The following is a 13,451-nucleotide window of genomic DNA, read 5'->3' as shown; positions in this document are numbered from 1 at the left end:
TGGTTTCTGAGAACTGAATTCAGGTCCTCTGCAAGAGCAGCTTGTGCTCTTAACCACTGAGTCATTTTTCTTGTCTCTAGGTGAATGCCACCACCCTTCTCTCCCTTTTAAAAATGATAGGCTCTCTCTATATATCCCTGGCGGTCCCGGAACTCACTATGTAGATCAAGCTGGCCTTAAATTCACAGAGATCTGCCTGGGGTAGAGATGAACCATCCCCCAGTGTACCACACTTCAGTTCCATCCCACAGGATTCATGAACAGCATAAAATGGTGGTTTTCACACTTCTGATTTCTGGGGTGGTTCACGATGTTTAGTCACTGAACAATTGCTGTGACTGAAGTAGCAGGCATGTCTGAGAAGAGGCATACATGGGTTCACCTCACCTTTCTCTCTAAACACAACTGGAAACAGACTATGGTGGCTACCATACTTTTTTTTACAAGGGAGCTGTTTCCACAGGGGTTCACTCACAGGTTTTCGGACGTCAGGTAAGGTGATCCAGAGGGGAAACACAATAGGAAGAACGATTAGGAAGGTGACCTGCTTGCGGGTGTTGGATGGCCAGGACAGGCTGAGGGGCTGGTCATCTTCTTCCTCGGCAGTCTCTGTGGCCTGCTGTAGAACAAGAGGACAGATATAAAGAGGCAGAGACAAGGGGAAAACAGGGCCACAAATGGCAAGACCACAGAGCAATCGACGGCCATCTTGTGTTCCACTAAGGCTTTTCCCAAGCCACCTCAGCTGCTTTCACAGGCTTTCTTTTCTAAGAGCACTCCATATGTCACAGCCTGAGGCCCAGGAACAAGCAACTCTTCACCCCTCCAGAGCACTCCAGAAGTTTCTTTTTATTCCTTGGGGGTATCTATCTTACAGCTTCTCATGTTTATCAACTGATTATCTAACATCGACCATAGTTATTACTTATGACATTTTTTGATCCAACTGTGTCTCTTATTCAACTGTAAAAACAATTGGCTTCGTTATTATATTTGCATATAATGTGCTTTGATAGGATTCACCTCATCCTTTCAAAAAAAAATCTCCCTTAATGAACGTTTTATGGTTAACAATATCTGCTGATCTATCGACCTGTGACCCCATCTCCTTTTCCCAAGAGCTGTGATTCAGACACCTTAGGAGGAAGAATACAGATAAAAAAATTTTTTAAATCTCTTGATGCCCCCTTTCCTTCCCCCTCCTCTCTTTCCCTCCAACTAATACCAGGCATAGGAAACTCACTTCAGAAACAGTTCAGTGATAATCGTTCGAGGTCCTAGCTACCTCTCACCCACCCAAGAATAAGCCCAACACTCTGCATGGGTGTTCCTAACTTGCTTAATCAACTATTTCATTCTAAACCATTTCATTCGTCATTAAAGGCACATTATACAAACACATGCCTTAGGACTCAGAGAAACAGGGCTAAAGCGTCCCATGGGATCAACCCTGCTTGACATCTCAGAGGCAGGGTACAAACACCCAATCTCTTGATGTGGCAGCCTGCCCCCAGGGGTTTGGTGACTTCTACTGCAGTCAGCAACTCTCAAGCCCCAGGGACAGAAGACACAAAAGGTGGATTTGCCCAGCAGGATGACCATTGGTCCCTGAGATGGGGCCACATTGTCACCACCACAGCACTGCTGACACCACCCATCACTGCCCGTTCTGCTTGTTTTGAAACGACACAGCAGCAGTGGGACAGAGCACCAGATCTAAAAATACCAATGAGTGCTCTTGCAGTGACGTTTCCTTTAGATAGCACAGAGAGAGGCCTCAGGCTTTTGCACATGTTTTAAGCACCAGGGCTGGGCTCCTTTCAGTGTCTGTTCCAAAGGAGGGGCAGGTGGAAATAGTTTGAACCAGATGGCTTAAGGGACAAAGTACTTAACTAGAGGTCATGGCTGGATATGTACAGATCCACAGTGACACAGTTAATTTATTTCCTGATACACATTAGGGATGGACAAAAGCCAGACTGGAAAAGACTGGAAAAAACAGGCTTGTGGCAGTGGGTAAGAATTCACAAAGTACACATAGGAGAGACTTGTGGGGATTAGGTAAAGAAATTGACAATTTATTTTGGTTACCCAAACCTTCATCAAACACATACCTCAACTCTCTCCAACCCATTTGTTAATGTGATGCAGAAGCCACTCTATCCACCACTGTCTTTACTCTTTCCTGGGAACTCTGTCCCTGATCTTAGCCACCTCATCATCCTTGGAGGAGAGGTGGCCCTCAGAGACAACTATCTCCTATGGGCTTATATACCTATGGTACCATCTAGGTACAAGAATGATTATTTGTGTGTCACAGGGCAGAGAAGACTAAGAAGGCCAGGGGCCTATTAAGTCTTCTTCCAATGAGGTCTTCTTCATGTAACCAAATGAATGACTTTCCTGTCCACAATCTGGTAGTTGGCACCAAGGAGTAGTCATGGAGAGTTGAGGTCTGTCCCAGTCTTTACGAGCACCTCACCTCATACCATGTGCATACAGAGTTTAACCCAGCAGAGGAGCGGCTCCCCTGAAGACACATCAACTCATCTGAAGAATTCACCAAGCTCTTTCTTCCGGGGTAGGCTCCCCTCCCCACTCTGTCCCCACCTCCATCCACAACTTAACGACGTCTCCCTAAACTCCAAGCTATCTTTTTTGAGAAAACACCAAAACACCAAACAATAGCAACACTTTATGACTCATATCATTTTAATGACACCAACAGATGGTGACATTTCATCAATAACCTTCTGCTTGGAACCTACGGATTAGCTCTTTTCTCCATCTGCCAAAGTCACCAGGCAGGCAGCGCCACTAGCAAATAGAAGAAAATGATTGTCTGTTTGGATCCTTAAGCTCTAAACACACTAGTGTCCCATGCAAACAGTTAGCTGTGTTGTACTGGGTCCAAGGGCGGCATTTAAGGAGGCTGTTGCTAGGGCAGGAGTGGAGTAGAAGAGTCTGTGCCTTAGGCTATGCTGACAGGAATCTTCACTCTTCATGGGGTGGGGGTGGGGGACCAGCAGTTCCTGCTGCAGGGAAGTGAAGGAGCCTAGAACCCTGGGATGGATGAGAGAGGAGCCTCAGGAGCAAGCTGTCAGAACACTTCAGAAGAAACTCTGTCTTCTTGCCAGGGAAATCTCACTCTGGCTCAATGGGCAACAGCTTGCAAGCTGGTTAGAGACAAGGCAGAAGAACACACTGTTCCAAGTTCAGGGCCTATTTATTTTGTCTTTGCCTGAGCGGGAGATGCAATGCTTGAATTAGGCTTGGCTCCAAGTAAGAGGCCACTGGGGTCAGGACAATGAGCTTCAACTTTTACTAGAGTTGTGGCATGCTAGCTTTGACCTTGTGATGACCCACACTTGCCTCCTAAAGTGTCGGAAGAAAGGTCCCTAGAAAACAAGGCAAGGAAGCAGGCTATACCAGAAAGAATCCAAGTGATTTTTGATGTAAAGGCTTAACATGGTTTGCTATCTGCTGGGGTCCTGTGTAAGCCATATGATTACACAAAACTAGGCCAGTGACTAGTTCTTTAGGAGCTTGCAATTTCTGATATAAAAGAACCTTAAAGAAAAACATGTTATTCAGTGTTATTCATAGGTGAGGGGTTTATACCTATAATCCTAGTACTCCTGAAGCTGAGGCAGGAGGATTCCAGTCTTCTGGGCTATATGGTGAGCAGCAAGTTTGCTTAGTATGTATAGAGAAATGCTACACACACACACACACACACACACACACACACACACACACACACACAGAGAGAGAGAGAGAGAGAGAGAGAGAGAGAGAGATACACAACTTTAAATAGCTTCCCAAGTGATGGGTGGTGCATTGGCCCTCAGACCTAGTAGGATGGGGAGAGCAGGAAACAGAGTCAGAACTTGCAAACTCCAGTTTCCAGATTTCTCAAGCAGCCACTCCTTTTATGTATAAAATCAATTATGAAAATCTAGAGCTCCTGCCTAGGAGAGGCAAAAACAGATGATCCCAAGGCACCTACTGTTGGCTACTTGCAGGATCTGTGGCATCCACTTATTATCTTTGCATGTAGGGATTCTCCAGTCCAGAGGTTACCTCCCAAGCCTGAACACTATTTCTTGGAAGCACTCAGTATCTCATTTTTGCCTGTGAAAGGTAGCTATCAGATTCTAGAGTGAAGGTAACCCACGACAAGGCAGTCTCTTCTTTGAAGGAATTAAAATGAATACAAAACAAAACGACCCATCACGATCTACAAATAAACTGCTTTTAAATTTAGTCTTACTGGTTGCTGGCAAGGCCTCACCCATAGTTCACAGAAAGCAGCCTCAGGATTTCCAGGGTTGGCCTCAAACCCAGCTTAGCTGGGATTTATTTGCTTCAAGTTGGAAGCGAAGATATTACTCCCTTGTCCTTACTCACTTCAGAACTCAGGAGTGCTGCCTTTCCTCACTGGCAGCACCTCAGTTTGGCATGATGTCGGGTAAGAATCTAATGGCAGCCCCTCAGTGTCTGCAGTGCTCAGGGGATGGCATTCCAGACCCTGCAGACACTGGTGCCTCTCACAGTTGGCAGGTCTTTAAACCATGCCATCCTGAAGCTGGGTTTTTTTCGTCTCTGCCATGGGGGCTACCTCCCTGAGGGACTGCCAGTCAAGCTTCCTGTGGGTGCTCATAGATCATAAAAGCCAAAGGGAGTTGTCAAGCTCTGGGGTCTTTTAGCAAAACAGCTTTAGGTGTCGGAGAGAAGCAACTCTAGAACTTCAGGGTTGGAAGCATCCCTCTGTCTTGGTTGATGGATGAGGGCCCTGAGATGAAGTGACCTGCTGAAAGAAGGTCCCAATGTCAGGCCACGCTTTAGTGACCTCTTTCTTCTCCATTTTACACTGCCCCTTTTCTCAATGCCACAGAGCGGGCATTCGTGATCCATGACATCAGGCTTCCCGGCTTTGTTCTGTAATAAATTCAACTTATTGTGGGTATGAACCTGGAGCTCATGGGTTCAGCAGTGATGGCTGGGAAATGGTTCCTAGGGACCTGCCCGTCTCTGCCTCCCAGTGCTGGAGTTACAGATGTGCACCACTGCATCCGGCTCTGACTTGGATAGCATGGTGGGAAATGGTTCCTAGGGATCTGCCCGTCTTGGATAGCATGGATCTGCACTTACGTATTCATGCTTGTGTGGCAGGAACTTTAGGACTGAGCCATCTCTTCAGCCCCTGAGCCTGGTTTAAAAAATATAGTGTTTCTGGAGTCTGCCGGCTTTGCATAACACACACACACACACACACACACACACACACACACACACACACACACTTTAAAAGCTCAGCTGTAACAAACACTAAGCACTTAACAGACATTTCCTCATTTATTGTCTTGAGCCTAAAACCGATTTTTTTGATTGTCTGGATGGCCTATACTTTTTTTTTTTTTTAAAAGAGTCGATCCCCCTAAACTCTCTCATATCCCCTCCTTTTTTTGTGCTTTGTAGCATTCCCAATAACACTCATGGGATGTGAAGGGCAGTTTAGGGGCATGGACAGGAGAAGCTGTCTCCTTAGCTTCAGGTTCTAAGGTACACATCTAAAAATTATTATTTGTCATTATCCTCTACAACAGAAATCCTGCATTTCAGGCTCTAGAAATATCACAGAAGAGGGGTTGGAAGGTCAGGAAATCTGCTGTGAGATTGTGTCTCCTAGAAATGACAGAGAAGATTCATCCAGCATACATCAACAATATGACTGCCAATAGAAGACCTGAACAAGGACAACACCAACAGACATGCTAACATGGAAGGGGCATCTCACTGGACCCCACCCATAGACAAAGCACAGACAGCTAAGGAAAGCTGCGAGCAGAAGAAACAGTCTTCCTCAAGGATGAGCTCCCTAATTGATTATCCAATATCCAATATCCTAAAACCACACACACACAAGTAACACTAACAGGACTGAGCAAGTTGTATTTACATATTTATGTATACACACACACACACACACACACACACACATACACACGTAACAATAACAGAGAAAAAGAGGTCATGAATTTGTGGGGAACATGCAAAATGTTGGAGAAAGGAACAGGGAAAGGAGAAATTATGTAATTTAATTTTAAAATATTGAAACAACTGAAATACAGGAGCTATAGACATCAGTGAATACCAGGCTTTCAAACACCGGCAAGAACACAGCCTTGCCTTCCCCGGGGCTCGCTAGAGGGGAAGGTGGCAGCTAAGCCCAATGATGAGATTTTATGTGGGTTTCATTGCTTGATGCCACCCCAGACTCCCATAACTGTGGATAATCCATTTTGGCTACCTTTAAAATGGATATCTATGGGACACTGTAGAAAATGAATGAAACTCTTTACAATAATAAACCTTCCTAGGACTAACGTCAGCAGGGCTGAGATGTGAGCTGGGTCAGTTTTGGACTCTGTCATTCAGTGTTTGAAGGTTAAGATACCTCTGGGAAGACTGTGGACAAGAAAACAGTGCTGTCTTTATCTTGGGACTACCTTTCTTCATTTTTATGCCCAGAGCATGAAAAAGGAAGCTCTTTGGTAACATGCATCATCTCTTAGAGTAGGTATCCATGGGAACTGGTGAAAGGTGTGAGGGCCTGGGCAGTGAGCCTGTAGGATGCTCCCAGAGGACATCCTGAGGGTGCCTCATCTAGTGACGAGACAGCTGTAGTAAGACTCCATACACACAGATCCACTCCTTATGTGCTTCCTATGAAACAGGAAATCAGACAGATGTTTAAAATAGGAATTTTGTTCTAGAAGGTTCCTTAGCAGCACTGGCCTGAAATAATTCAGCACAGAACAAACACTCCAAACACGGCTGTTATCACTCTTAAAAATAAATAGTCAGGAAAATAATTTCTTCTAGGAGATAGATTTGATTATGTGAATTATAATAGCATTTCCAACAATAGAGTCCTACAATCCACTTATTTGATATGAAGGTGGAAACTGCATGGTTTCCCCCATCTGTTCACTCATCCAGTATTTATTGAGCATTTGTTGACTGCAGCGATACCAACAATCCAATTTTCTTCTCTTGGTTCAAATGGATAAATAGAAGACTCTGTAAACAAAAAGGAAGGGGAAATTCCACAGCCCCGAGGAGAACCACTGTTATTCAGTAGGTAGTTTTAAGATGACTTTCTATTGGAAACTGAGCTTCTAAGCAGATGGTAAGACTCATAATATTGTGACACCTTGACTCGGAGCTCTGTGCAGACTTAAAAACAATACCAGTGTTGGAATTTTTTTTTTAAGGCAAAATTACCCCAAATGCACAGTGATTCTTTAAAACAGTGAACAGTTCTATGGGCAACAACCAATTGCCTAATAGAAAGTGCCTGGAGACTTCCACAGGGTGCTGCTACGTAAGCATCGGCTAAACTGGCACAGAGGAAATGGTACAAACTGGCTGGCTCTATTCTCTCACAAAGTGTACTGGCCAATTCATGGAGACTAACATACTAACAGACACCCTTGCCAACCAACTACAGAAATAGAACATGGATTATGGACAAGACTGACCCACAGTCCTGGCTAGTTTTATGTCAACTTGATGCAAGTTATAGTTATCCGAAAGGAGAGAACCTGAACTGAGGACATGCCTCCATAAGATCTGGCTGTAAAAACCACCCACCAAAGAGTATACATGGAAGGGGAGGTCCTTGGTCCTGTGGAGGCTTGATGTCCCAGCATAGGAGGATGCTAGAGTGGTGAGGCAGGAATGGGAGAGTGGGTGGAGGAGCACCCTCATAGAGGCAAAAGAGGGGGAGAAGGGGGGTGGAGGGTTGAAGAGGGGTAACCAGGAAGGGGGATAAATGAATAAAATGATTAAAAAAAAAAAGAACTGGCTGTAAGCCATTTTCTTAATTAGTGATCAATGGGGGAAGATGCCGGCCATTGTGGGTGGTGCCCTCCCTGGGCTGGTGTTCCTGGATTCTATAAGAAAGCAGGCTGAGCAAGCCAGTAAGCAGCACTCTCCATGATATGCACCAGCTCCTGCATCCGGGTTCCTAACCTGAGGGAATTTCTGCCCTCACCATTTCTGATGTGGAACTATTATCTGGGACTGTGAGTGAAATAAACCCTCTCCTCCTGAAGTTGGTCATGGTATTTCACCACAGCAAAAGTAACCCTAAGTCAAGACAGCCACAAAAACATTACTACTGGCTTCTGGGTCATTTTCGTGTCACGGACTCAAAAATCTAAAAGTCACCGTGGAATCTGAACTTTTGGGATTTCAAAATTAGTTTGTGGACTTGTCAAACAAGGTGTGCTGAGTTGTTCCCAGCACTCTCAGAGTTCTGGGATGGTCTCTGAAAGGCTCTGCCCCTCTAAGTGATACATTTTCATTTGCCTTTTCTCTAAAAAATCAGGAAAACCAGGAACATCCTGAAGAAGAAAACAATTTTAGAGCAGGTGATGGAAAGCTAGAAAGCCACATAGGAAAACTTCAGTTATCCGAAGGGAAGCGTTCCGGAACGCAGACCACTGCAAGCACAGTACTCAAGAGTCTCCTCAGGGAACTGTTTGGGGAAGGGAACTTTGAGGAAGTGATTAAGGTTTAATGCGGCTGTGAGGCTGGGGCCTTGATCTGAAAAGATTAGTTACCCTATAAAAAGGCGTCCTAGAATGCTTGTTCTCTGGAGTGTCCCCTGCCCTTAGGCTTCTCTCTTTCCCTTTTCTGTGTTTCCCCAATTCCTGCATGTACCGAGGAAAGACCATGGGAGCGCCGCTCCGTAAGGAGTCTTGACGGGAGGTTAGAACCTTTAACCCTCAGAACTGTGAGAAAATGAGTTTGTGTTGTGTAAGTCACTCCATCCATGGTATTTTTAAGGTTTGTCTGAGCGGACTAGTAAGATGACTGTACGGATATTAACCCTTTTCCAGCAGTTCATTACTGAGTAGAAAGCGCATTTACTTAATTTAATCTGCTTATCACCTGTCCTTTAAAAACTCATTTTTGAGTCTTAGAATAAACTATCTTTGTGTTCTCATTGATCTCTCATATTTTCTGCCACCATCCTGTATTCTCTCTATTTTGTACTTAGCCACTAGGTCCCTACCCATTGTCTCTTATACACAAAGTAAGTTGAAAAGAGCCAGAGTCAAACACCATCCCTTTTTAGAAGGAATGCACCATCTGAGATATTTGCCTTGCCTTCTGTTTGGACGTCCTGAACTGACAGAAGTAATCTTTAACTAGAAAACAGATTTCCTTAAGACAAACAAACAAACAGACCCACACATATTTCCTGCAGGTAGTAGGAAGGGACTCATTCCCCTTACAACGACATCATTTTTTTCCTGCCTTACATGCAGAAAAAAAATTCTGGCATCAAACACTTAACACATGAAACATGATATAAGATTCCATTGAGCAGTGGCAAGGCTAAAATTTCATCTTGTACTAGACGCTGAACTAAAACCAAGGTTTTAGCATGTATTGCTGTGAGTGATGGAGCTGTCTGAATGCCAGCTTTCCAGGAAGGCAAGGCGCCATTTCTAATCATGTAGAACGGCATGTAAGTGTCTCTATTGAAATGCAGTGCCTTCCCTTCATTGTGCATTTTGTCCAAGTGATTCTGAGGTGCAAGCTACGGACAAGATGGATTTTTTTTTCTGCATTGCTATACACTGGTTTTGATGTGTTTCCAGGAATTTGTAAATATTGCTGACACATTCATAAAAGATTTGTCCACACAGAAGCTAACTGGAGAATTATAAAAGCAACCATAAACTCCTTGGCCTCTTATTATCAATTGGGTTAGAATTAGTCATTGGAAACAGTTTATTAATGCCGGTATTTTTTTTCTGGGGTGGTAATGAAGCTTTACTTCCTTTTAATCATAGTCAATTATTGATGTATCATGTGAAAGATGAACAGATATTCCCAAAAAAAATTCCTCAGAAAATGTAAATATTAACAACAATCCTCCCAGTCAATAAAGTATAATTCTTTGTCAATATTCAAATTCAGGAAGACTTTAAAGTGTCTTAAATTTGCATCTATTTCATTCTTAAAATATGTTAAAAAGACTCAGTTATATTTAAGGGATTTTGACCATGATCAAATGAATACATAGGCAATACAAATTGTACCTGTATTTTTTTCTTAATTTTGTTTTGAGGGTGAGGGCACAGGGTGGGAGGGTGGATCTGGGGGTGGGGATGGGAAGCATGTGTGATCAGGATGCATTGTGTGAAATTCCCAAACAATTAATAAAAAAATATTGTGTGGCACAAATATATTAAAAGGCCCCTGAATGAATCCAGAACTTGATAAATACTATCCAGGTTAATGGATACAGGAAACAGATCTTCAATTAAGAATAGCAGGGAGACCATAACTCAAGCAGTGTACCATATCTTCTGAAGAACTGCAGGTAGATCATAATTCAAGGCAGTGTACCATATAGACCATGACATGTTTCAAGGCACAGGCCAAGAAGATTTTGTACTTTTCCACCACCTGGACCCTCTTACCCCCTCCCCTTGTAAAACATGCTATAAAAAAAAAGCATTTCATGTTCAAAAAAAAAAAAGAAATTAAAAAAAAAAAGAGTTAAGAAACCAGGAAAAAAAAATATGAAAAATACTCTTTGCTCTGGAAATGGCCTGGTCAGCAAGAGTCTTCAAGCTTTGCCTATTTTATGGTTACTGTTGGGTTTTCTCTGATACAAATAGTTTCTTTTCTAAGGAAGTCATCCAGCCAGATGGACTGGGCAATCTTTTGACATCAACATTGGCTGCACAGGGAAGTGTGGCCCCCTTCTCCCACTACTGCCCTCTGTCCTGGCTGTGTCACTTCCTACCACTTCATGGCTATAGAATCCTCTCACTGTGCTCTATGGGTGTTCCAGGAGACAGACAATTACACTAATAGAGGAAAATGAAGGTGTTTCTAAACTTCCACAGTGCTTTATCTGTTCCTATCCACACACATCCCTGCTAATTAACAGGAGAGTGTGGGGTCCCTGGGCCGCACCCCATCACTGTGGATAGAGATGTTTGCTGTTATGTTAAGGGTAATGATTTGTAGAAGAAACAGAAAGTATGGATTCCAGGTACCACCTGCATTGGTAATTTTGGAAATTCCCATGACACCTGGCAGTCTGAGTCGCTTGCATAATCAAGTCTTTCCAGCGAGTCCTCAGATCACAGCAGTGCCAATCTGCAGGAAATGATAAACTTTGAAAACAGCACTTGTTTTTCTAAAGCACCCTTGGAAACCTAAATTTAAGAGGCAGGAGATATTTTTAAGCATTTAATTCTTTTTTTTTTTTTAAAGGAGAGATTTAAACACACAGTCACTTTTGTCACATTCCCTCTATTCATCCTTTACTTAGTCTCCGAACGGGGACTGCAGAAATCAGGTCCTGAAATCAATATTGGGTTTAGGGAAGGAGGCCAGAAGGAGAGATACATCAGAGCTGAGTTCTAAAATGCAAAAGAGAGGGCTTTAACACAGTATGGTGATATTCAAATTATAAGCTGAGGACATACGAACAGAACCTGCATTTTACAAATCCTATGTTTGCTTTTCATTCTCCACATCATCTGTCAGTCCATCCATCCATCTGTCTGTCCATCCGGCTGTCTGTCCATCTGTCAACAGGCCATCCATCCATCCATCCATCCATCCATCCATCCATCCATCCTTCTATCCAGGGATGCAATTTTCTCATATGAATGTCCTTACTCATGGATATATCTGGGCCTTAACCAAAACAAGGACAATTAAGACTTCCTTCCTTAAGGAGAGAGCAGTCTCAGGTGAAATGACATCCGAGATGAGCAAAGAAAAATAGTCACTTTATGGTGTGCTGCTAGGTGTGGCCACTCACACTTTAATCCCAGGACTCAGGAGGCAGAGGCAGGTAGAGCTCTGACTTCGAGGCTAGCTTGGTTTGCATAGTGAGTTCTATGACTTCCAGGCCTACATAGCTGTCTCAAAGTAAAATAAAAAGCAATTTGAACCAGTTAGCTCTTTAGCTAGACCCTGACCTTTGCTTTGTGTATCTGCAGAGTTCAGATGCATCACAGCCGCAAAGATGACACGGCAGCAAGGAGGCACATCACAGAGTATGCTGTGTGTTGTCTACACTGACAAACTTAAAATGCAGCCAGGTGGCCCCCTCAACTCCTCAGTTCTGCATCCCATCCAGGGACCCCCTCATGCTTGCCAGGCAAGCTCTCCACAGGCTGGGCAGAAATAAAATGTAAGAAGACATTAGGGTCTATGCCTAGGGAAATGATCCACATTGGCAGCTCCAAATCACTTCTCTGCAGCACTGGCTCGCTAGGTGAGGAGAGACTCAGTACTGAAGTGTGAAGAAGGTTGGGTCCTTTGTAGTTGTATGGACTAGCATGCATCAAGTCTGCTGCACAGGGCTTGTGTTCTACGTGCTAGAATCTTGTCATATGTTCTTCTCAGCCTTGGCTCATGAAATGCCTATGCTGGAGAAACCTCTGGCCCAAGGTGCCAAGGTGAGATTCACTTGCAAATCTGGATTTTTAATATAGCAGGTTAATTAATGAGATAGGCTAAACTCCCAGGAGAATAGCAGCATGGGAGTGTAGCATGGGCTCAGAAATTTCATGAATAAAGTTGGCATGCACACCTCACATGTCATGGAACTTGATTAAAAAAAAAACAATTTAGGAAGACACAGAACTAAAAACAACTGAGCACTGAGTCACTTCTGTAAATCTGTGTCAAGAGTTCGAAGTTTCCTGGCTGCAAATCTTGTTTTATTCTTACCCTGGAGTTGTTACTCCAATCCAAACCACTACCGGGATCTTCCCAGTCAGGCACCCCAGCCTTCCCCATAGCACCTCTTTTCCTGTTTTTCTATGGCCAGCTTTTATCATCGCTTCTCAATTTCAGCTCAGAAATAACTCTGAAATCCAGCCACGTTTCACCTTATAACCAATACTTGGTTGAAAGCCTTGCCATCGCCACTACTTAATAGCCACGAAAAAGGACTTTTGTAAGCACTACCAACTTTAATAAACTCTGGTGAGGTGCTCACTGCATGTCAAGAACTGTTTAAAGAACAGCTGAGCCTCACACTAACATTATAAGATAAGCACTTTTTAAAAATAGTGTTTCACCAAGAAGGAATGTGGAGAACAGAGAGGTTTAGTACCTTGCGCTAGGCAAGGAAAGGAAAAGGGCTGGTATTTGGACTCCAGTGGTTTGCCACTGTAGCCTGTTTGAATGACTAATGAGTAATGTGTTAATTTGGTCTGTCATCTTCACCATATATTGGAGGATGAGTTTGAACTTCTAATCCTTTTGTCTCCACATCCCAAATGCTGGGATTACAGGTACCCTCTTTTGTAGTACTGGGGGCTGAAGCCAGGGCTTTGTATGTGCTAGGTAAGCACTGTACCTACTCAGCTACATCCCTGTTCCTAATTTAA

The 13,451-nt window shown here is 43.6% G+C and overlaps 1 protein-coding gene across 4 annotated transcripts in view; it reads right to left on the bottom strand.

The window, feature by feature from the left end:
* The window catches only part of Slc24a2 (solute carrier family 24 member 2), a 229,467-nt gene that overhangs the window by 19,717 nt on the left and 196,299 nt on the right, over positions 1 to 13,451 (bottom strand). For 2 of the 4 annotated variants that reach the window (XM_028773374.1, XM_028773375.1), the window contains exon 7: positions 476 to 619. In XM_028773374.1, coding sequence (XP_028629207.1) covers positions 476 to 619 — 144 coding nt within the window. The remainder of the gene's footprint in view (positions 1 to 475; positions 620 to 13,451) is intronic. The other 2 variants (XM_028773376.1, XM_028773377.1) reach the window with 1 other exon arrangement.

Source organism: Grammomys surdaster, unplaced genomic scaffold, assembly GCF_004785775.1.
Source record: "Grammomys surdaster isolate TR1022 unplaced genomic scaffold, NIH_TR_1.0 225, whole genome shotgun sequence".
NCBI lineage: Eukaryota > Metazoa > Chordata > Mammalia > Rodentia > Muridae > Grammomys > Grammomys surdaster.
This window is presented reverse-complemented; position numbering and strand designations above follow the sequence as displayed.